At 53.8% G+C, this 21,080-nt stretch overlaps 2 protein-coding genes across 5 annotated transcripts in view; one reads left to right on the forward strand and one right to left on the reverse strand.

Moving 5' to 3' along the window:
- Positions 1 to 234: 234 nt before the first annotated feature.
- Positions 235 to 8,054, forward strand: CCDC34 (coiled-coil domain containing 34). The gene is made up of 7 exons (XM_032978108.2): positions 235 to 300; positions 3,035 to 3,258; positions 3,608 to 3,800; positions 4,248 to 4,355; positions 4,741 to 4,899; positions 5,386 to 5,518; positions 6,321 to 8,054. The coding sequence occupies exons 2-7, from the start codon at positions 3,047 to 3,049 to the stop codon at positions 6,518 to 6,520; spliced, it is 1,005 nt and encodes a 334-aa protein (XP_032833999.2). The 5' UTR covers positions 235 to 300; positions 3,035 to 3,046; the 3' UTR covers positions 6,521 to 8,054.
- The window catches only part of ZFC3H1 (zinc finger C3H1-type containing), a 48,816-nt gene continuing 35,758 nt past the window's right edge, over positions 8,023 to 21,080 (reverse strand). For 3 of the 4 annotated variants that reach the window (XM_032978029.2, XM_032978028.2, XM_032978027.2), the window contains 10 exons: positions 20,845 to 20,986; positions 19,601 to 19,808; positions 19,069 to 19,160; positions 18,378 to 18,488; positions 17,805 to 17,909; positions 16,471 to 16,636; positions 14,709 to 14,809; positions 13,647 to 13,748; positions 11,524 to 11,563; positions 9,153 to 10,692 (listed from right to left, as the gene is read on the reverse strand). In XM_032978029.2, coding sequence (XP_032833920.2) covers positions 10,402 to 10,692; positions 11,524 to 11,563; positions 13,647 to 13,748; positions 14,709 to 14,809; positions 16,471 to 16,636; positions 17,805 to 17,909; positions 18,378 to 18,488; positions 19,069 to 19,160; positions 19,601 to 19,808; positions 20,845 to 20,986 — 1,358 coding nt within the window. In that variant the 3' untranslated portion in view covers positions 9,153 to 10,401. The other variant, XM_032978032.2, reaches the window with a different exon arrangement.

The following is a 21,080-nucleotide window of genomic DNA, read 5'->3' on the forward strand; positions in this document are numbered from 1 at the left end:
GGATTTCGGCCCCTGCCTCCATTTCTCTCCATCCCTCTCCCCCCTCCCTCTCCCCCCTCCCTCTCTCCCCTCCCTTCCCCCTCCCTCCCCTCCCTCCCCTCTCTCCTCCCCCCCCTTCCCCCTCCCTCCCCCCTCCCTCCCCCCTCCCGCGCCCCGTTTGAATTTTCCCGCCACACGCGACCGCAAACCGTCGCGCCGCGCGCGGTGCGAGTCGGGAAGAATCCCCGCCTCCCCCGGCCCCCTGCCCCCAGCGGTTGCCAGGCAACGCGAGGCCTAAAGCGAGCGGGCCCTCTCTGTGAGGTATGTCGCTCGGCCTCTGAGCAGCCGCTGTTAACATTTTAAAAGCGAATAAACAAACAAAAAACCCGAAGGAAAAAAAACTAAATAACGAAAATAAACTTACCTGTCGCGATTTCGTTATTTTTGAAGACTCTCTCAAGAAGGCTGCCCGTCAGTTGCGAATCGACAAGGGTGAGAGCGCGGCGTTGAATGAAGGCTGCGTGTCGATAACTAGGCCGCGTTTCGTTTAAGCCAAAATGTAAACCTTTTTTTTGTTTGTTGGCGTTATCAAAGTATGAAAACATTAATAATAGGGGGGGCGGGAAGGTTTGTTTCGGGTGTGATCGCGTAGATATAAAAGGTGTCGTTAAATCCGCCACCACCCGACACGGCCAAGCAGTAAAGTTTTTTTATCACGTCAACAGAACGTTCCAATTCGTTACTAGTATGCTATTATGTAATTTTATTCTTTATTATTTCTACGTGACTTTACCGAAAGAAAAAAAACAAAGAGTAATTCCTGCAATCACGAAAGCGCCGAATCAAGTTAGTACAGCACAGGTTGTGAATGTTGTGGATTTGCTCTCCAAACACAACCGGTGATGTTGTACTGGTAACGAATTGGCACGTTCAGTTTACGTGACAAACCTTAACTAAATTTTGATTTAAAGCTTTCGTGACTGCAGGGATTTATATTCTTGGTTCTTTCGGTAAAGTCACGTAGAAGGGAAACAATAAAATGATAAAGTGAGAATTTTATTGTTTTATATTTTTGTTTATTATTTTATTGTTTCCCTTCTACGTGACTTTACCGAAAGAACCAAGAATATGAAACCTTAAACTAATTGGCTGTGTCGGATGGTGGCGAGTTTAACAAGTTTATATTTATGAGATATCCCCCCCCCCCCTCCAAAAAAAACCCTATATAATGGATGATATTGGTCGCGAAAGCCTCATAAGTGTTACATTTACGGAACCATAAGAATAAGTTTTACCCTTTCTGTCAATGAAACAGGAGGTATTCTTAGCTCTTTCGGTAAAGTCACGTTGAAGGGAAACAATAAAATAAAAAAACAATACATATTTTATTATTTTATTGTTTCCCTTCAACGTGACTTTACGGAAAGAGCTAAGACTATGAATTACTGCAGTCACGAAAGCTTTAAATCGAAACAGGAGGTGTTAAGATGTTCAAACATCAAATAGAAACATTTTGCAAGGAATCAAGTACTGCATTAACCTACACACGGTACTTGTGAACATGCAAACTACAAACATGCTCTGATAATATATGCGTTGTAATTTGTTCATACTTTGTTAAACCCGTGCGATTTTTTTTCTTCCAACGATAGCATCTTTCTTTTCTTCTCGATTTCAGCGTATCTCGGATAATATAATGTTTTAAATCACCTCCGTTTTTTTAATCGATAACACCCCATTCACCCACCGGAGATCCTCTTTAGCTTAATAGTTTCACCACTTTAATTTTACTGTTTGTGTATGTTTACGGGTTGTGCACTTTTAAACACTCTTTGGTTCTTAAAGTCTTAAGTACATTTGTATCATCTTCATCACTATTCCTGTCAACTCACACGGTTTGCCCCGTATTCTTGTACGGGGAAATTGAGTTTTCAAGTCCAGATGTCGTACAGCCGTTTCAATACGGGCACAAAAAAATGTGTTTGTCTATTTGTTTGTGTTTCTCCCTTGCGATGGGACTTTGTAGGATGAACGTTCAGATTTATAAGGGGCACGGGTGACCAATAAGGTCTGACTTGGTCTATAATAAGTTGGGGGCACTGATAAGGGGTTGACAGGTGTGTAGTGGTGAGTGTACTAGTTGTGAGTGTACTAGTGGTGAATGTACTAGTGGTGAGTGTACTAGTGGTGATTGTCTATTTGTTTGTGTTTCTCCCTTGCGATGGGACTTTGTAGGATGAACGTTGAGATTTATAAGGGCACGAGGCGACCAATAAGGTCTGAATTGCTCTGTAATAAGGTAGGGCGCTGATAAGGGGTTGACAGGGATGTCATCACGATCCATGGCCAGATAGCCTACAGGTGTCCGCTGATACATTTCGTCATTTGTTTCCACTTTCTGCTCTGTCTTGAAGTGCCTGTATGCGTCGATCAGTGCACCACATCTTTCTGGAACCAATCTCTTATGTCATCATCGTCGTCAAGCCATCCTCTGTTCGGTACATTTGTAACAGCTCCTACATTAAAACAAGTATTTTGTCTTTTCGATTTAAAGCTTTCGTGACTGCAAGGATTCATCTTCTTTGGTTCTTTCGGTAAAGTCACGTAGAATGAGAATAAAATAATAAATTAATAAAATAACACAATAAAATTATCACGACGTTTCGGCCACAACACAAGTGGCCTTCATCAGGTGAAGGGACGAGACTGTCTGGAGGACACCTGATGAAGGCCACTTGTGTTGTGGCCGAAACGTCGTGAGAATTTTATTGTGTTATTTTATTAATTTATTATTTTATTCTCATTCTACGTGACTTTACCAAAAGAACCAAAGAAGAAGTATTTTGTCCTTTAATTTATAATTTCGGTGGACTTGCCTCGCCATGGCAATGTGGAATGTTCACCACAAGCTTTGGTCAAAGTGGAGATTAGGAGTAAAGAGTCAGGATTGTTAGGACCTCTACTTTTTTTTTGTTCACCCGTTGTCTGCGGGGACAGTGGTCTAACCTCTGTTCGGTGAAACCAACCACATTCCCCCACCTTGCCCACACTGCAGAAGCTCGGGGCAATGCCGGCGGACGGCGACGGCACTGGGGCTGGCAGGGGCGACACGGCGTCCCTGCTGAGCGGCTGTGCAGCCGGCGGCACCGCCGGTGATGGGGCAGACTCCACCGACTCGCTGCTCTCCGCCATCTACCACAGCAGCTACGCAAGCCAGGACGAAGACGTGGAGGAGGACGGGCGAAAGCCTCGTTCGACACGGTGTGGCCGGGAGCCAAGGTATGGTTGTTGTTATTGTTGTATTTGAGATAGTTGCCTGGCAAAGGCCTCCCCCATTTTCCTTCCATTCCTTTGCCGAGTTTGTTCCTGTCCAGTATTGGCCAATCTGTATTATTTCATCTCACCGCGTTTTCTGTTGTGGTTTGGTCACGGCTTTTTTTGAGCCCACTTACTTTTAATCCACCAAGCACCAGCCAGAGCACTGTCGTGATTTGCATAGTTTGCTTTTGTAACTTTCTGACACGCCCCGACTGGACGTCTGCGAAAAAGTGCTTCGTAGCTCATTGGATTTCTCCAGGGTAAAGATTCCGATTCTGTACGGTGGGGTGGGTGGGGGGGGCGTGTGCAGCTCCCGTCGGGTGCAGGTGGTGGCGACGGCCCACAGCCGGGATCGGAACTTTCCAAAGCGCAAATCCTCCCCCCCGCGGGGACCTCGTGGAGAGGGTGGCGGCCCCCGGCCTGCTGGACTGTCGGCCTGGGAGGATTGGCTCGTGAGGAAGACTCTGGAGGAGCGGCGACAGCTGGAGCGGCGTGCACGAAGCGTAGGCGCGGGGAGGGGGGGGGGGTGCCATTGGTGGTGGTGCTGCTGGAAATGAAATCTGGGAGTGTGCCACGGGGGCAGACACTGGGCATCTAATTAATTCTCCCGCCTCGGTGAAGCAGAACAATTAAGAGTTTGTGATTTTAATCAAGACATTTATTATTTTTTGCCTAGATTTATTTGTATTGTCTTCGAGTTTGCCTCATTTGTACAGTTTGCTTCATTAGCAGAAATTTAACAGCACATAATTTGCATACCATTTGCGTAAATAAAAATATATTCTTATGCAATTCAATACGTGACCTGGTGCAGTTGCATTGTCTGGACACTTGATAGCTACGCTGACTTGTGTGAATGCACGAGTGCTGCATTTTCCAAGTGTCGTACAAGAAATCCTGTCTTGACACCACCAACACCACCAACACCGCTCACCTCTCTTCCTTCACAGGAGCGGCACCGCGAAGAGAAGCAACGAACTGAAGAGGAGATCAAATCGGAGAAGAGCAGGAAGACAGCGGAGCGCGTGCACGAGTGGATGAGGAATAAATTGGAGCAGGTGGGATATGGCACGGGAATCGGATAAGGCCCAACTGAGCTATACAGCTCTTTTTTTAAAAATCGACCTGGCCATGTTTGATAGCTCAACGTGGAAATTTAATGCAGCCAAATACTCAAAACGCACGTTGATCCTAAATGTGCAGTGAAAAACCGGAGTACCCGGAGAAAAATCCACGCTACCACGGGGAGAGTGAACATGCAAACTCCAAATATACAGCAGGTGTCAGGGTTGGGATCGAACTTACGACCTCCTGTATAACAGGCGAGGTAGTTAACATCTTGCCACCGTTGCACTGGAATCATGGGTCCTGTGCGGGCGGGCGGGCTACGACTTCGCGGGCTGCAACGTCACGTCAGCCACCCCCCCCCCGTGGTGTGCTCAGTTGCAGCTCGAGGAAGAGCAGACGGAGCGCAAGGAGCGCACGAAGATGGAGGAGAGAGAGCAGGAGAGGCAGAGGATCTTGGAGAAGGCGCACGAGAGTTACCAGCAGTGGCTGCAGCACAAGGCCGCGGCCGAGAAGGAGAAGAAGCAGAGGCAGCAGGTGCGGCGCACTCCCTCTGCAACGCAGGCCCCCACCACGTTACATCTCCACAACACAGACCACGCTGTTAACTCTCCACTCTGCCTGCAATACAGACCACCTTGTTACCTCTCCACAACACCAACCACCCTGTTACCTTTCCACTCCCTCCACGACACAGACCGCCCTGTTAACTCTCCACTCCATCCGCAACACAGGCCGCCCCGTTACATCTCCACTCCCTTCACAACAGACCACCCCCTTTACCTTTCCACTCCCTCCACAACACAGACACCCTGTTCACCCTCCACTTCGTCCACAACACAGACCACCCTGTTAACTCTGTACTCCCCTACACGTGCTCTCCACTCAGCAACACAGACCCACACCCCGTCACCTCCAGTCTACCGAGATCTGAAGAGAAGGGGGCGCCAGTTGTGGTGATTTTGTAACTTTTACTTCGCGAAAATTAAAGCGTCGAGTCGAACCCCCCCCCCCTCTATCCAGGAGGAGACAGAGCGGCTGGCGGCAGAAAAACGCGAGAGGAGGGAAAGGGCGGAGAGGGAGTTTCAGGAGTGGCTGGAAAAAGCGAAGACGAGACCTCGGCCCAAACGCGAGTGGCCGCTGGGCAAAGGAAACGGTGAGGGGGGTGAGGGGGGTGGGGGCGGTGGTGGCGGCGACCTCTCGCGCAGTCATGCCGACCGCCTGAGTCGGCGACGCAGCCAGCACCCCGAGGTTTGAGAGGGCGTCAGTTAACCATCGTAGCTTAAGTCATTCAAGTCCCCGCAGGGTCGCGAGCTGTTCGAGGGGTTACGATGCAGGGCAAAAACCCTCTGTGGGTTTTTTTGCTCACTTGTATTTTCGATGTTAAGCAAAACGTACCGCTCTTTTCGTTGTGTTTGTGTTGTAGCCGCGTGATGTTAACTATCGCTGGGGTGCCACAGTGGCGAGCTGTTAACTGCCTCGCCTGGTAGACAGGAGTTTCGTGGCTTAAAATTCCGACCCTGATACCTGTATATATTTGGAGTTTGCATGTTTTCCCATTTAGTGGTGTGGATTTTACTCCCGTTTTTTTTTTGTTTGGCTGCTATAAATTTCCACATTATGAGCACACTTCATTGAGCTAACATTTGTGATAGTCAGGTCGCTTCTGTCAAAGAGCTCTATATCAGCTCACTAGGCCTTATCTAGTACAATTTAAAACCAGAGGCCGACCGAAATTCGGTTTCGGCGCCGAAAGTTGGCAAATGGCCTCTTTCGGCATAGTTTCGGTTTCGGCCGAAAGTAAAATTTTTTACTTTCGGTTTCGGCCGAAAGTAAAATTTTTTACTTTCGGTTTCGGCCGAAACCAGAAATTCAGTTTCTGTCGGCCTCTATTTAAAACCCAAGTTTTTTTTTTTTAACATGCAGCACCTCCCTCCTCACGCTCTCCCCACCCACAGGCACCTACAGCAACGCGGGCTACCCGGCGCCCAGCTTCTACAACCCCGTCCCCTGGAAGCCGATCCCCACACCTCCCCAAGATGCCGCCTGCCCCAAGTCGGCCAAAGGGAAGAAGGCGCGGTGCGCCAGCGCGCCCGCCGCTAGGCGCGGCGCGCCCACTGCTGCGGGCAGACCCGGCGCCGCCAGACTAAGGTCCTAGAACGCCGATTCCCACCCATCGACCGACAGCCTGATCCTGTAGCGTGAAACTAAAAACTATTTATTTTACCAGGGAAGGCCCCATTGAGCTATATAGCTCTTTTTCAGATGGGACCGGGCCACGAATGAAAGCTAAAAGTGGCTCATCACATGTAAATGTTTGGCATCCAAATACTCTAAAAGACGTTGATTTTAAATTAGGGGAAGACCGGAAGCCCTGGAAAAAAAAATCTATGCAACCACGGGGAGAGCCATGCAAACTCCAAACATACAGGCATCAGGATCGAACCCACGGCAGCCTGTATACCAGGCGAGGTGGTTAACATCGCCACCCAGGTGCATTGTACTCACCCTGTAAGCTGTTGTGGTGAGAGTCAGGGGGCATGGCCCCATTCTGGGAGTTGGAGGTGTCCTCCTGCTGCTCCAGAGCTGCATGTGGCTCTTCCAGGGACTGCTTCGTGATGCTATTTGAGCACAGTCTCGTATTCACCACAGTGCAATTGCACATTTTTTTTTTTTACCAAATTCGAAGAAGTCCCTTATTTTGGTTGCGGACCCCTATGGCTATAGCTTAGATTACAGATGGAATTTCCTCATGCTCTCATTTATCCATTGCCATACTACGTGCAGTACTGAAAAACCCTACTTTATCATGTTTAACCAATGGATGTGTACCGCTTGTGGGTGCACTAGTGGGTTTTTTACGCACACCACAATGTTCAAAATAGGTTCGAATATCAAATCGTGGCAATTCATTGAATTTCCGTGGGGGGGGGGGCACGGGACTGTTGATTAGCACGTAACATTGATTAGCACGGTTGGCTACGCGTGGTGCAAAAGATGTTCAACATACATACACGCAACACCGATGGGCCTACACGTCCAGCGTGCAACTTTATTGGACATGGCCACGGGTACACGAGGCCGACCACTTTGACACAAGACTGCAAATTATATCCATCTGTCAGTGACAGAGGGTGACCCCTGCCTGTACTTGTTAGTGTGTTGTTTGCCCGCCAAAGGTATCTCAAAAAGTCCTGTTCAGCCATTTCGCTCATAAAATGTTCCCACATTCCCGATGTAACAGATACCGAGGGATTTGAATGAAGCTTTACAGTGGAAATGCCTGACACAGCACTTCTATTTTAACTTAAGGAATTGTATTTTTCTCTCTCGTGCAGAATGCTTAAAAGTTACTTTTGGCCAATTCAAAAATTCTCTGTAAGAGTTTTTTTTTTTTACCAGTGGTAGCTTGATGATGTGACTAATATAATGAGACTTCAACAAATGATCAGCAACTTATTCTGGTGCGGGTTGCTCCATATGACTGCCCCCTTGTGTTTTCGGGGTTCGCACCGTGTGTCCTTGGATACGATGTCCAACGTTTCGGCATCGCGGAGGACAAGGCGTCGGGAGCTTTTTTAGTTTTTATTCCCGGTTCTTATACAACCGTGGACACACTTAGATCAGCAACAACAACAACAAAAACTCAAACTGGGACCCTTGAAATTAATAAATTTGGTTTTTATTATCAACTGGCACTTTTGTCGTACACATTTAAATGAACAATTGGTAATATCTATATGGTAAGTCAACGCTTCAGGAACGCTTTATAATCCCTGCTCATCCGTGGCATGACGTGGCGAGGCGGGCGGGAGGGTGGTCCTGCGCACTTGCAGCCTACGGGTGATCGGCGCGAGCCAGCCATTGCGAGCGCAAAAGTAGCGCCACTTGCCGGCCGACCTCGTTTCTTGTAAACCGATCCGGCTTCACACAGTCCCATCGCGCGCGAGAGAGAGAGAAACGGCCACTCTTGGCAAAGTGCTAGCGCTTGCTGGTGGTCCTTGCCTTGGTGATGGGGGGGGGGTGGGGACTATTCATCTGTCGCAGCATTCCTGCAAAAACGGAGCCCCTCCAGAGCAACTTTTAACACAACAGGTCAAGTGGAGCCATGGTTACCGTCTGTAGCAAATACTGCGAGTTCACGGCATTTCTCCTCCTTTTGCATTTTTTCCGTTTTTTTTTTTAAAGTTTCACGAGATTGCACTCGTCACAGTGAGAGACGTGCGGAGAAGACGCACGGGGGGGGGGGGGGGGGTAGGGCCCAACTAAAACCCAACGAGGCCCGCACCGAGAACTGCGGCGCAAAAAACTCAAATCGATCGTTACGCTCCCCAAATGCAGCTTCGGCAGACATTAAAAAGAAAATACGAGGAAAACTTTTGAATAATACTGCCTTCGGGGTCTCCAGAACAAGTCGCGCGGTGTCAGGCACAGGAGAGGAGGAGGGGTGGGGGGGGGGACAGAGGGCTTACTTACAGCGCAGCGGCTTGGGACAGTTGGCAGGAGGAGGCGGTGGTGGTTGTTGCCCCCCCCTCCCCACGCGCCCCCCCGCCGCCACCCCCCTCCTGCGCCCTGGTGGGTGGCGGCGGGCACCGGCGACCGCCAGGCCGGGGGGGGACTTACGAGGTGGCGGGGCCCGGCGAGAGCGTGACGGAGGAGGGCAGCAGCTCCGCAAGGCTGACCCCGGCCTCGCGGCACAGAGCCAGGGCACGCTGCACGGGCGCTCCCCCTTTGCCGCCGCCGCCGCCGCACGCCGAAGACGCCGCCGCCTCCGCGAGCACAAACTGCACGCGGTGCATGAGGTGGCGAGACGGCGGGTTAGCGACGACGATGGCGTTGGGAGCGTTTTTCTTCCTGCTGGCGAGCTACGGCGACTCTTTTGACGTCGTCGCGACACGCTTTGGGGCCCACCGGTGCCACGGTGCGCACGCAATGCACGTGGGGCACCAAAGTAGGAGGGGGTGCTCGAGCGGACAGAGATGGGAATTCAAAGATTAAAATTATCTTCCGAGAGAAAGGGGGCGGGAACGAAGACGACTGGTGCCTTGGCGGCAGGGTGGTGGTGGTGGTGGTTGTTGTTGTTACTTTAATTCTTGAGGCAAGACTTGGGACGGAACGAGCACGTGTTGGACAAGAGACAAAGACGACGCAATTAGAACGACGATGGGGATGCCACCGGTGCACTGCGCAAGGAGTAAGAGGGAGACCCGAGGGCGAGAGAGAGGGAAGGATGCAGCTAGAGAAGAGGCACAGAATGGCAGTATTTTTTTTTAAACGATCCGAGCAGCTGATCCCCAAGCAATAGCGTGGGCTAGGGGGGGGGGCGGCTCTTGGCAGAGAAGATTACACTTTTCTCGGCGCTTGCCGTGGTGTGTTAGTCTCGACATGTTATTGTTGTAAGTTGAGCACAACGCTTGTCAATCGAGAGGAGATATCTGTTGGGAGGGACACGATTAGAAAGCACATGAGAAGGCGGACCGGGATCAAGACGATGAAATATGGGCGAGCGGACGGCAGGTTCTGGAGTGCTTTTTGAAAAACTGAAACTTCGTGTAACGCAAAGCAACATCCTCAGTATTCATCGAGTTTAAATTACCCGCGATGATACAATCAGAGGGCATGGCACGTGGACAAAAAAAGAAAATGGAACGAAAAGCGTGCAAAGCGTGATGAGATGTGCGATTCGAATTGCACTTAAGTGACAGACGGAGGAACGCATCGGAAAAATTGCAGGACGTCGCCCGTTAAGCAAAGTTAAGTGCGCGCTTGGGCATGGCCAATGGCTGAGACCGCTGACGGATTGTCGGTCAACGCAGAGAAACGCCCGGGGAGGGATGGCCACCCCGGAAACGGAGCGATGAAATCGGCTCGCGTGCCGGAGATGGATTGCTGCATCGCAAGAGGGATGGGCATCGGCTGTGGGGAGGTCTTTACCCAAAACCTAGATGTAACCACACTTTACCTCACCACACATGACCTACCGATCCGACCGGTGAAGCCCATTTATGCTGCTGGGTGCAGAAAGGCGGGCGGGCAGATTTAAGAAACTTTCCGCCGGGAGATGAAATCCAACCGGCGCCCTCTGGATTGCAAGTCTAGCGTGTTAACCGTGACACCACAGCAGCATCGGCCGGGGGAGTGATAACTCGGCCTTGACCTTCCCAACGCATCCCCGAAAACCTGCAGAGCAAATAAACCTAGCAGCCACCACCGCCGCTGCCGCCACCCTGTGTGTGTCGCGAGCGCTCGTGCGGTGCGGTTGGTTACATCTTTCCAGAGCGATGCGGAGAGTGGAAGGCAGTGTAGAGCTCGGACGAACAGGCGCCGCAGCTGGGGGAAGACACGGAGCACACGGCGATGGCTCGGGCAACGCTACGCTTTCTACAAGTCGTCGAGGGCGGGTGGGAGGGGAAGTTGCCGAGCGATCGCGCATTGCTCGCAGACGTTCGTGGTTTGAATTCAGCAGGCCGCCCTGGATAACACTGCAATAACTGTTACACAATTCTGGCTGTCGCCTGGTGAGGCTGGTTGCGATTACCGGCGAAAAGCCGTACTCGAATTGTAAATGTTGTGGGTTTGCTCTCCAACACACCGTTGTGCCGAGCTGGTAATTGGCATGTTTTGTTTACGTGACAAGCCTTGCTAAATGGCTGTGTCGGGGTGGCGGCAGGCTTTAACGACACATTTATACTCGCGCGACCAAACCCCAAAAATACCTTACGGATGATATTGGTCGCGAAAGCCTCCGTGTGAACACTTATACTACGCGCCATCTGCTTCACAGTGGCCATTAAAGATCCCCCTCCAACGTCATTCGCAAGATTTAGTAGGCCACTGCGCGTCAGGCTCGGGGATCCGAATCTGCCACATCTCGATAATTACACCACAAACGATCGAATCCGAATTATACACGGCAACAAATCGCCGACGAACCGGCAGAAAACCCAGGTCACTCCTGTAAGCAGGAGTATCCCGGTCCCGTGTCGAGTTTCTCTCGCCCTATTAGAACGTGTTCAACCTGTAACTCGACGGTTTGCGACGATAAAATTGGCGGCGGCGACGATGAGAACGACGCCGACGCGTGTTGCCGGCAACCGAGGCCGCGCTCAAATCACAACACCGGCGCAGCAAAGGCGGTAATATCGGTGCGTCGGTTCTCACCTCCGACGGGCCGTGAAGTTTTCTCGTGGCAGCGATGACTCTGCAATCGGGAAGAGGAAGCTGCTTTTAAAGCGGCGACGGAGACACACCAGCTACAGCAGCGGTGGCAACAATTGGCAACAGCATAAGCAGCAGGAGCGGTAAACTAAACTAGAAACTATTTTATTTTACCAGGCAAGGCTCGCCGAGCTACGTCGTGGAATTGTATAGCAGCCAAATACTCTAAAACACGTTGATTATAAATGTGGAGGGAAAAAAAAACGGAGGACCCGGAGAAAAATCCACGCAAATATACAACAGGCGTCAGGGTCGGGATCGAACCCACGACCCTCTTGTATACCAAGCGAGGTAGTTAACATCTCATGGCCACCGCGCCGGCCCAGATGTGACGGCAACAACACGGGCCCACCCAAGATTGTCGCTCAGCTCCTGCACCCAGCAACTGCACGCTAAGCGCCAGCGCCGTTAGGCCTGGGAAACGATTCGCGATGTCGCAATCCTGTTCAAGGATCCATTACTCGGCGACACTTGATGCATTGGGCAGCTGCGCACGGGCGTGGATAACAAAAACTACTAGCATTCGTCATGAAGGCTTCGGCCTTAAAAATATTTTTTTCAAGTATACAACGGGGGGGCGGGGAGTTTGGGACAATGGTCCTTCACAGCGCAGAGACGCAGGATGTTCCACTCTACCTCTCTGCCATTGGCGTCTTACGTGCTGCGAAGAAGGACCGTTTGCTTGAAACGTCGACCATTTCATAGTTTTGTTTTTTTTTACGTCGAAGGCCAGCGTTGGACAAACGGCTCTACATTCATCGCGTTATCTCCCGATTTGAGGATTTAAGGCAAGTACATTTTTTGCTTGCGGGCCAAAACGCTCCTCTGTATCCCGCCACGACACGAGCCTCTCGGCCCGCCACATGGCACTGCGCTCGCCCGGCCGAGCGTCGTTTTGCGTCGCAATTATTTTGTTCGCAGCGCGCGTTGTTCCCGCAGGCACAATTCCTGCCGGGCGCAAGCACCGATATTCGTCGACGGCTCTGTTCTCACGCGGGCGCGCGCGTACGTGTACGCACGCGTTTCGGTGCGTCAAAAAAACCTGCGCGGGTTAAAGGTTTCGAGCAAAAAACCACCGCGCGTTACCGGCCGCCAACATTGTGGGCCGACGGAGGAAACCACGCGGCACGACACAAGACGGGTACCCGCGAAGCGAAGGAAGAGCCGATTGTTAAAGCGCCGACTGCGAATCGTTTACGTGCCGAGCGAGTGGTTCGGATCACCGCCGCCACCACGGCCAAAAGCCGCCGGATGGCACCTGGGAGGGGGGGGGGGGGCGTTTGAACGAGGGGAGCGGCTTTATTTATTTTTCTAACCGCACGCCACCGTGACCACCGCCATCGGGGGTTACACTGCACGTCACACCTGCGAGCAGACGCCCACCCAGAACACCAACAGGCAGGCGGGGGGGCGGCTACGGTGGCGAGACGGCGGTAAACGGAACGGGGGGAGGGGGGGGGGTTTGTACAATGATGCCGGTCGAAGCCTCGGCAGACATCGGCATCGGTGACTTAAACGTTCACGAGACCGCTCGTCGAATCTTGCGGGCGCAAGTAAAAAAAAAAAATCTAATTTTTTTTTTTTAAATTGGCACGTACTGCGTGCAATCGTTGCACATAGACCCGCGGGCAGCCATTAGAGACCACTACACATTTGATTCATCAAGCGAATCCTGATCCGGAGTCGTGATGATAACAATTGTGGTGACGAAAGCATTGATAAATGATGGTTGTGGTGGTTGTAGTACCCGCTGTCGATGATGATGATGATGGTAGTGACGGTGATAATGGTAAGGATGATGGTAGTGATGATAATTCGTTGTCTTTCTCTCCCCCCCGTACCGCCGATTCGCGCGGTTTGGCTACGTACGGCGCGAAAGAATTCAACGTACACACGATGATAGCGGCGGTATCGGCGATGATGCTAATGATGATGGCAGCGATGAGGGTTGATGATAATGGTGGTGGTGGTGGTGAAGCACAAGGCACTGGGGATGACGTTCCGGCCACGGGATTTTTTTGTCTCGGCGTTCATAAAAGACACCGAGCATCGAGGCCCAACAGTACATTTTCCAGATGAAAAGACACGAGGGCAGCCTCTGGATCAGCAGCTTGGCCTGCAGAGCAACGCTGTGGACGTTTCCCTCCTCCGCCTCCGCCACCAGCAACCTGGGTTGGGTTGGAGAGGGGGTGGGATGGGGGCGGGGGGAGGGGTATAGGTAGGAGGGGGCAGCACAAGGGCAGCCCACCTTCTATCTTCTTCATCGTCATGAGCGCCACCGCCCTCCCCCCCCTCCTCCACTACCGTCTTCGCCTTCAACATCACTCATCCCCTGGTCATCGTCGTCACAACCCAACATCGATCATCGTTCCGGCTACGCCATCATCACAACCCAACGTCACAGGCCAATATCAACGTTATCGTCGTCAGTCCAATTGCTAGCAACGCTACAATCAGCACCGGTCGCCGACAACCAACGTCGCTTGTGTCATCGTTCCACCTGCCACCAACACTCACGTTGACAACCAACATTGTTCCCACCGTCATCACAGTCGTGGTGCCGCTCCCTCCTTACAAACCGCACCACCACGTAAGGGAGGGTTATGCGATTGCAGGTTGGTGCAGTGCGCGGGTTAGCGCAGTGTGTGCCGTGGCGGTATATAGGAGAAGCCCTGCTGGGGTTAAGGCAGTGTGATGTAGCCTGCTGGAGGTGTGCATCATGGACGTATGAATGTTGAACTCCTTTCGCACCGAACGTAGCCAACCGTGCGTATCGGAGGTACGGGAGGGAGGTGGGGGACGACAACAAACTAAACACAAAACGCAGTTGGAAAAAAATAATTCGCAAAAAAAATCTGGATTTAAAAGTGCACAGCTCCAGTGCCGTCCTAATATCGGAAGGAAGAGCGTTCCAGACGGCCGCACGGAGCGCACATGAACACGCGCGATGCGGTGACGGTCTTCGTTCGACCGCGAGCCCAAAAATCCGCCGTTGTGAGGATGACCCGGAAGTCACGTGATGACGGTTTACTGCCCCTCGGCGAGATCAGCGAAGAGGCTCGTGTCGCGGCGGGATACAGAGGAGCGTGCCGTTGGCGGAGAGAGCTGCGCCCCTTGAGTGGCATTACCGTAAGGCCAGCGCGGCGTTGGTGGGCGCCAGCGCGTGCAGCCTCTCCAGCGCCGCCGAGCGTTGGCAGGGAGGCAGGCAGCCCACGTACACGTCCACAACCTGCACGCGACCGCCAACCGACCGACAAAAGACGTTGGCGCCTCTTTTTTTCCATCCCCCCCCCGCCCCCCGCCACCGCACAGCCGAGCCGCGCCAGGCTCGCGACGGGGACGGCTCGTTTTTTATCCCCGCTGCGGGAGCGGAGCCGTGCATCGCGCACAACGATACGGGTGGGGACGCGCGCATGCGACGCGGTGGCCTCACGGCGAACCGACCGATGCCCGGTGCCCCTGACATCTCTGGGCGAGATGTTGACCACCTCGCCTGGTGTACAGGAGGTCGTGGGTTCGATCCCGACCCTGACGCCTGCTGCTGCTGTATATTTGGAGTTTGCGTCTCTCATCATCATCATCACGGTGGCTAGGAGATGTTAACTACCTCGCCTGGTATACAGGAGGTCGTGGGTTCTATCCCGACCCTGATGCCTGCTGCTGCTGTATATTTGGAGTTTGCATCTCATCATCATCATCATCACGGTTTCTAGGAGATGTTAACTACCTCGCCTGGTATACAGGAGGTCGTGGGTTCGATCCCGATCCTGACGGAGCCCGAGTTTGCATGTTCTCCCCGTGGTCGCGTGGATTTTTCTCCGGGTCCTCTGCTTTTACCCTCCACATTTAGAATTGACATTACGTGCTTAGAGCATTTGACCACTATAAATTTCCACGTGATAAGCCACTTCATTGAGCTCTCATTTGTGGCCAGGTCGTCTCTCAAAAAGAGCTATCCGCTTAGTGGGCCTTACCCGGTAAAATTTTAAGTTTAGTTCACTATAAGCTCCCGCACGTAGACCGCCGGTTGAGGCGAGCGCCGTGGGCGAGCACCTACGAAGGCCGGCCCGGCGCACGAGGAGCTGGTGTTGCCGTCACGGCACCACGGCACCACGGCCGCCTTCGTCCCCCCAGCGCCGATGTTCACACGCCGCACCGAGAGCTCGTGTAAGGTGGAATCGACGTTGGGGGAGGCCCCGGGAACCGGTTCTGATATCAGACGCCACCGACGCGGGCCCCGTGACTCGAAGCCAGAGCCAGGCGGCCGCGTTCGTAGCGCGGTGCGCGCTCGCCCATCAGCCCGGATGTTTGGAAGTCGTTCGTGCGTGGCCCTCGGGAAGTAAGGGAGAGGTTTCCCGCAAACGTAATCCACGAGACGCGAGCCGCGGGTGTTTTTCGGGTAGGCGTCGTTCCCCTTAAGCGGCGGGCGTATGAATGTTAAACTTCTTTCCCACCGTACGTAGACAAATGTGCTAGTCGAAGGTGTGGGGGAAGGACGACAAACTGTGGGTCTCTGCGCGAGTCTATGGGTCTCTGTGTGAGTCTGTGGGTCTCTTGTGCGAGTCTGTGGGTCTCTGTGTGAGCCTGTGTGTCTCTGTGTGAGTCTATGGGTCTCTGCGCGAGTCTGTGGGTCTCTGTGTGAGTCTGTGTGTCTCTGCGCGAGTCTGTGGGCACATTTTAAAAGTGCACAGCTCCGGTGGCTTCCAACTGTCGAAGGGAAGGGCGAGCGCTCCGGACGGCCGCAGAGGCGCATCTGAAAGCGCGTCGCTTCTTTCAGATGCGCCTCGGCCACCCTGCCCGTCCGACGGCTCAGCCAACAAAGGACGAGCGCGAGTTTCGCGCGATGGTCTAACCGCTCCTTGCCGGGTGGGGAGCGCCGGGCGTGGGCACCTGGTTGTGGAAGGTGTAGTCGGCCCAGTACTTGGCGGAGGAGTGCGGGAGGGCGCGCCGCACCGGCACCGTGGCGAGGCAGCGGTGCACGAGCGCCGTGAACGACCGCAGCTCCGGCGCTTTGCTCGCCGACGCCAGCAGCCTCGCCTTGGCCTGCGTCAGGTAGCTGCGCACACGGACGCGGGCGCACGGGCACGCGCAGACGCACGTGCAGACACACGCAAAGATGTTGCCCCCCCCCCCGCCATATAGCCTTCAACAGACCTTGTTGGTCTTCTTTGGTTCTTTCGGTAAAGTCACGTAGAATGAGAATAAAATAATAAACTGATAAAATAAAATAACACAATATTCTCACGACGTTTCGGCCACAACACAAGCGGCCTTCATCAGATGAAGGGACGAGACTGTCTGGTAGGACAGTGCTGGAGCGAAAAAGCCACGCTCAGATCGCGACCTTTAAGCTGTGTGAGAAGAAACAAAGCGCCTTGACAAAGGAATTAGCATAGAAGCTATTAGAAACTATTGTGATTTTACTATTTTTTTATTTTACCAGGTAAGGCCCACTGAGGTGCACGGCTCTTTTTACACGCTTTTATTTAACTCACTCCGTCTGTTGTTGTTGTTGTTGTATCCTCAAATCTTGTAACTCAATTTTAACCCACTTCCCAATGTGGTATCGACTGCAAACTTGGTATACCAATATCACACTGATGACAATACTATATTCATTCATTAAAAATACAAAATATATTTTTAAATAATTTTTTTATATGTTATGTTTCGGCTTGGGTCTAATTGTCCACGCTCAACTGACGTTGGCTGTAAATCACCACGGTCCCTTACGTTATGGCAAGCTTCGGGGCCACTTCCTGGAGTCGTGGAATTTTGCCATTACGAATACGGTACATTTCATTAAAGCGTGTTTAAAAAAAAAAGTATTTTTTAAGTATTACTTATTCAGAAGCGACCTGGCTGTCACAAATGATAGCGTCAACGAAGTGGGCTTATCATCATGCGGAAAATTTGTAGCAGCCAAATACTCCCAAGCCCACTGTTCTAAATGTGGGAGGGAAAAAAATCGGAGGACCCGGAGAAAAATCCACGTGACCACGCGGAGAACATGCAGCTGGCATGGAACTTCTAGCGCACCTCCGATTAGCGCCGATGGCCGCGTGCGGTGCGAAGAGTTCAACGTACGAGGGTGCCAGGGTCGGGATCGAACTCACGACCTCCCGTAAACCATGCGAGGTAGTTAACATCTCGCCACCGCTAATAGAGCGAGGTTGTGCCGCGCGAGCGCTCGTGCAAGGCACTTGCAAGCGTGGGCAACGCACTCCAACCACAGCAGCCGCAGCGGCTCCGCCGTCAGCTGGGCCCCCAGCGCAGCTTCGTGGGCGTCCGTCGCTCCGGCCGCGGGACTCGCCAGCACCTGCCAGGAGCTAACGCCGCATGCCACACACACACGGTCGTCCCGTCAAAAGCCGCACGCCACACACAGCGTCGCCATGCCACAATAACGACACTCACTATTTTTAGTTTATACCAGGCAAGGGTCCACGGAGCTAAATAGATCTTTTTCCAAAATGACCTTACCACAAATGATAGCTCGACAGAGTGATTTATCGTTGTTTGGAAATTTTATCGGCCAAATACTCTAAACGCGTAACGCCGATTCTAAACGTGGAAGAAGAAACCAGAGAAAAATCCACTAGACCACGGGGAGAGACACACGCAAACTCCAAATACGCAGCAGGCGTCAAAGTCATGATCGAACCCACGACCTCTTGTACACCAGGCGAGGTAGTTGACGTCTCATAGCCACCACGGCGCACGAGTGAGGCCTTGTGAAGATTCGCATCGTATTGGTCACGACAAAGTTCATCGGGGGGGGGGGGAGAAAAGCGTACCAGTAGCAGAGCCACAGGTAGCCCTGCTGGGCCTGCAGCGTCTCGCGCGAGACTCCGGCCGCAAAGCCGGGGGCTCGGAAGTTGTACGGCACGGGGCACCCGAGCAGCGACCTGGAGATGGAACGCAACACGTGTTACGCAACACGTGGTACATGCACGTAACACGTGGTACATGCACATACGTATGTTGAGCTTCCTTCGCACCGTACGTAGCCAACCGTGCTCATCGGAGGTGCGGGGGAAGGATAACAAACTAAACACAACAAGCAGTTCTAAAGAAATGAGTTTTCAATCAAGTTGATGATTTAAAGGTGCACAGCTCCAGTGGCTTCCTAATATCGGAGGGAAGAGCATTCCAGACATCTGCAGAAGAGCATCTGAAAGCGCCGTAAGATGCGGCGAGTCTTCGATGAACGGAGTTCACGTGACTGTGCTCCTTGACGAGGTCAGCAAGGTATTGGTGGTTCATTTGTGGCAAGCACTCTGTGCGTGTAACGAGCTAGAGTTCAGGGTTCGGTCGGCAAGCCTCGCCAACCCATCGATCGCACCGCGATGAAGATGACCAGTCGGCCCAGGGTCCAGACTTGAAATCGCAACCTTCCGACTTCTATATCGAGAGTTCCGTCTGGCCCTTTTGCCGGCTGCGGTCACATGACACGTGCACGCGAGGAGGGAGGGAGGGGGGCGGCACCTGAACAGGAGCTCGGTGGTGGCAGCCCCTTCCTCCGCGAAGAACGACGCCGCGAGCGACTCTAGCACAGCGATCGGCTTCTCCTCCACAGCCTGAATCGACACAGACGGCAGACAGACGTTCCACACCTCGCAACGACCAGAGCTACTGGAGCGGTCACGACAGACAGACGTTCCACACCTCGCAACGACCAGAGCTACTGGAGCGGTCACGACAGACAGACGTTCCACACCTCGCAACGACCAGAGTCGGAGGGACCCGGCGATAAATCCGCGCGACCACAGGTAGAGAGAGAGAGACGCGCACAAACTCCATATATACAACAGGCGTCAGGGGTCAGGATCAAAACCCACGACCTCCCGCATACCAGGCGAGGCAGTTAACATCTTGAACTCAACACCGACATCGACGGACGCTCCCCGACCTCGCGACGACACCTCACGGGGGGCGCGACCACATCATCTAGCCCCGGGCGGACCCCTGCCGTAGCCGTAGCCGTAGCCGGCGGCAAACCCCCGGCTCCGCCGCTCACGTGGGCGGCGAGGAACTTGGCGCAGTGGTAAGCGAGGCGCGCGTCCCTCGGCCGGCGCAGCAGGGCCCCGAGCCAGGCCCTCGCGCCCTCCGCCGCGTCGCCCCTCTGCACGAGCGTCTCCGCCAGCGCCGCGCACGCCTCCAGCTCCAGCGGACCCCCGGCAGCCTCGGCGCAGATCGCGCCGCACAGCGCCAGCGCCTCGTCCCAGCTGCCACCGCGGGAGGGGGGGGTTGTTGGAAAAGAGGGCGAACGAGGACGTACGGGACCGTGAGGACGTGGGGGGGGGGGGCACGCGGTGGCCAAAAGTTCTCCCTCGCCTGGGATGCGGGTCGCGGGAAGGCCCCATTGAGCTACATCGCTCTTTTTCCAGAAGTGACCTGGCCACAAATGATAGCTCAACGAAGTGGCTTTTGTGCAAATGTATAGCAGCCAAATACTCTAAACGCACGTCCATTCTGAATGTGGAGGGGCAGAGCGGAGGAGCTCAAAAAGAGCTATCCGCTCAGTGGGCCTTACCCGGTAAAATTCTAAGTTTAGTTCACTCTAAGCTCCCGCAAGCGCCGTGGGCGAGCACCTACGAAAGGCCGGCACGGCGCACGAGGAGCTGGTGTTGCCGTCAAGGCACCACGGCACCACGGCCGCCTTCGTCCCCCCAGCGCCGATGTTCACACGCCGCACCACCGGGAGCTCGTGTAAGGTGGAATCGACGTTGGGGGAGGCCCCGGGAACCGGTTCTGATATCAGACGCCACCGACGCGGGCCCCGTGACTCGAAGCCAGAGCCAGGCGGCCGCGTTCGTAGCGCGGTGCGCGCTCGCCCATCAGCCCGGATGTTTGGAAGTCGTTCGTGCGTGGCCCTCGGGAAGTAAGGGAGAGGTTTCCCGCAAACCTAATCCACGAGACGCGGGTGTTTTTCGGGTAGGCGTCGTTCCCATTAAGCGGCGGGCGTATGAATGTTAAACTTCTTTCCCACCGTACGTAGACAAATGTGCTCGTCGGAGGTGCGGGGGAAGGACGACAAACTGTGGGTCTCTGCGCGAGCCTGTGGGTCTCTGCGCGAGCCGCGGGGGCGAGGGAGGTAAACACCTCGCCACCGCGACGCCCCACGTAACAACATGGAACACGGCACGTGGGGGGGGGGGGGGGGGGGCGGCGGGTAGGGCAGGGTAACATGGAGACACGGGGGGGGGGGGGGGGGGCAGCACCAAGCGCGGCTGGCGGGGCGCGTGAGAGCGGAGGACGCACCTCTCGCACAGCGCGTGCACGCGCAGTGCGTTCCTGTGGATGGGCAGGCACGCGGCCAACGTCTCTGCTCGGGCGTCGCCACTGCCGTCGTTGCAGTCGTCGTTAGCGCCGCCTGGATCACTGGAGCAGGCTCGCACGGCCTCTGTGTTGCGTGGCGGAGAAGGTAGGGGGGGGGGGAGAAGTTGCGGGCGCGTCGTGGTGTACCGTGCGCAAACACCCGTACGGCTGGCTCGATG

This window comes from Petromyzon marinus, chromosome 65, assembly GCF_048934315.1.
Source record: "Petromyzon marinus isolate PM22_M1 ecotype Great Lakes invasive population chromosome 65, UKy_Petmar_22M1.pri1.0, whole genome shotgun sequence".
NCBI classification, from domain to species: Eukaryota; Metazoa; Chordata; class Hyperoartia; order Petromyzontiformes; family Petromyzontidae; genus Petromyzon; species Petromyzon marinus.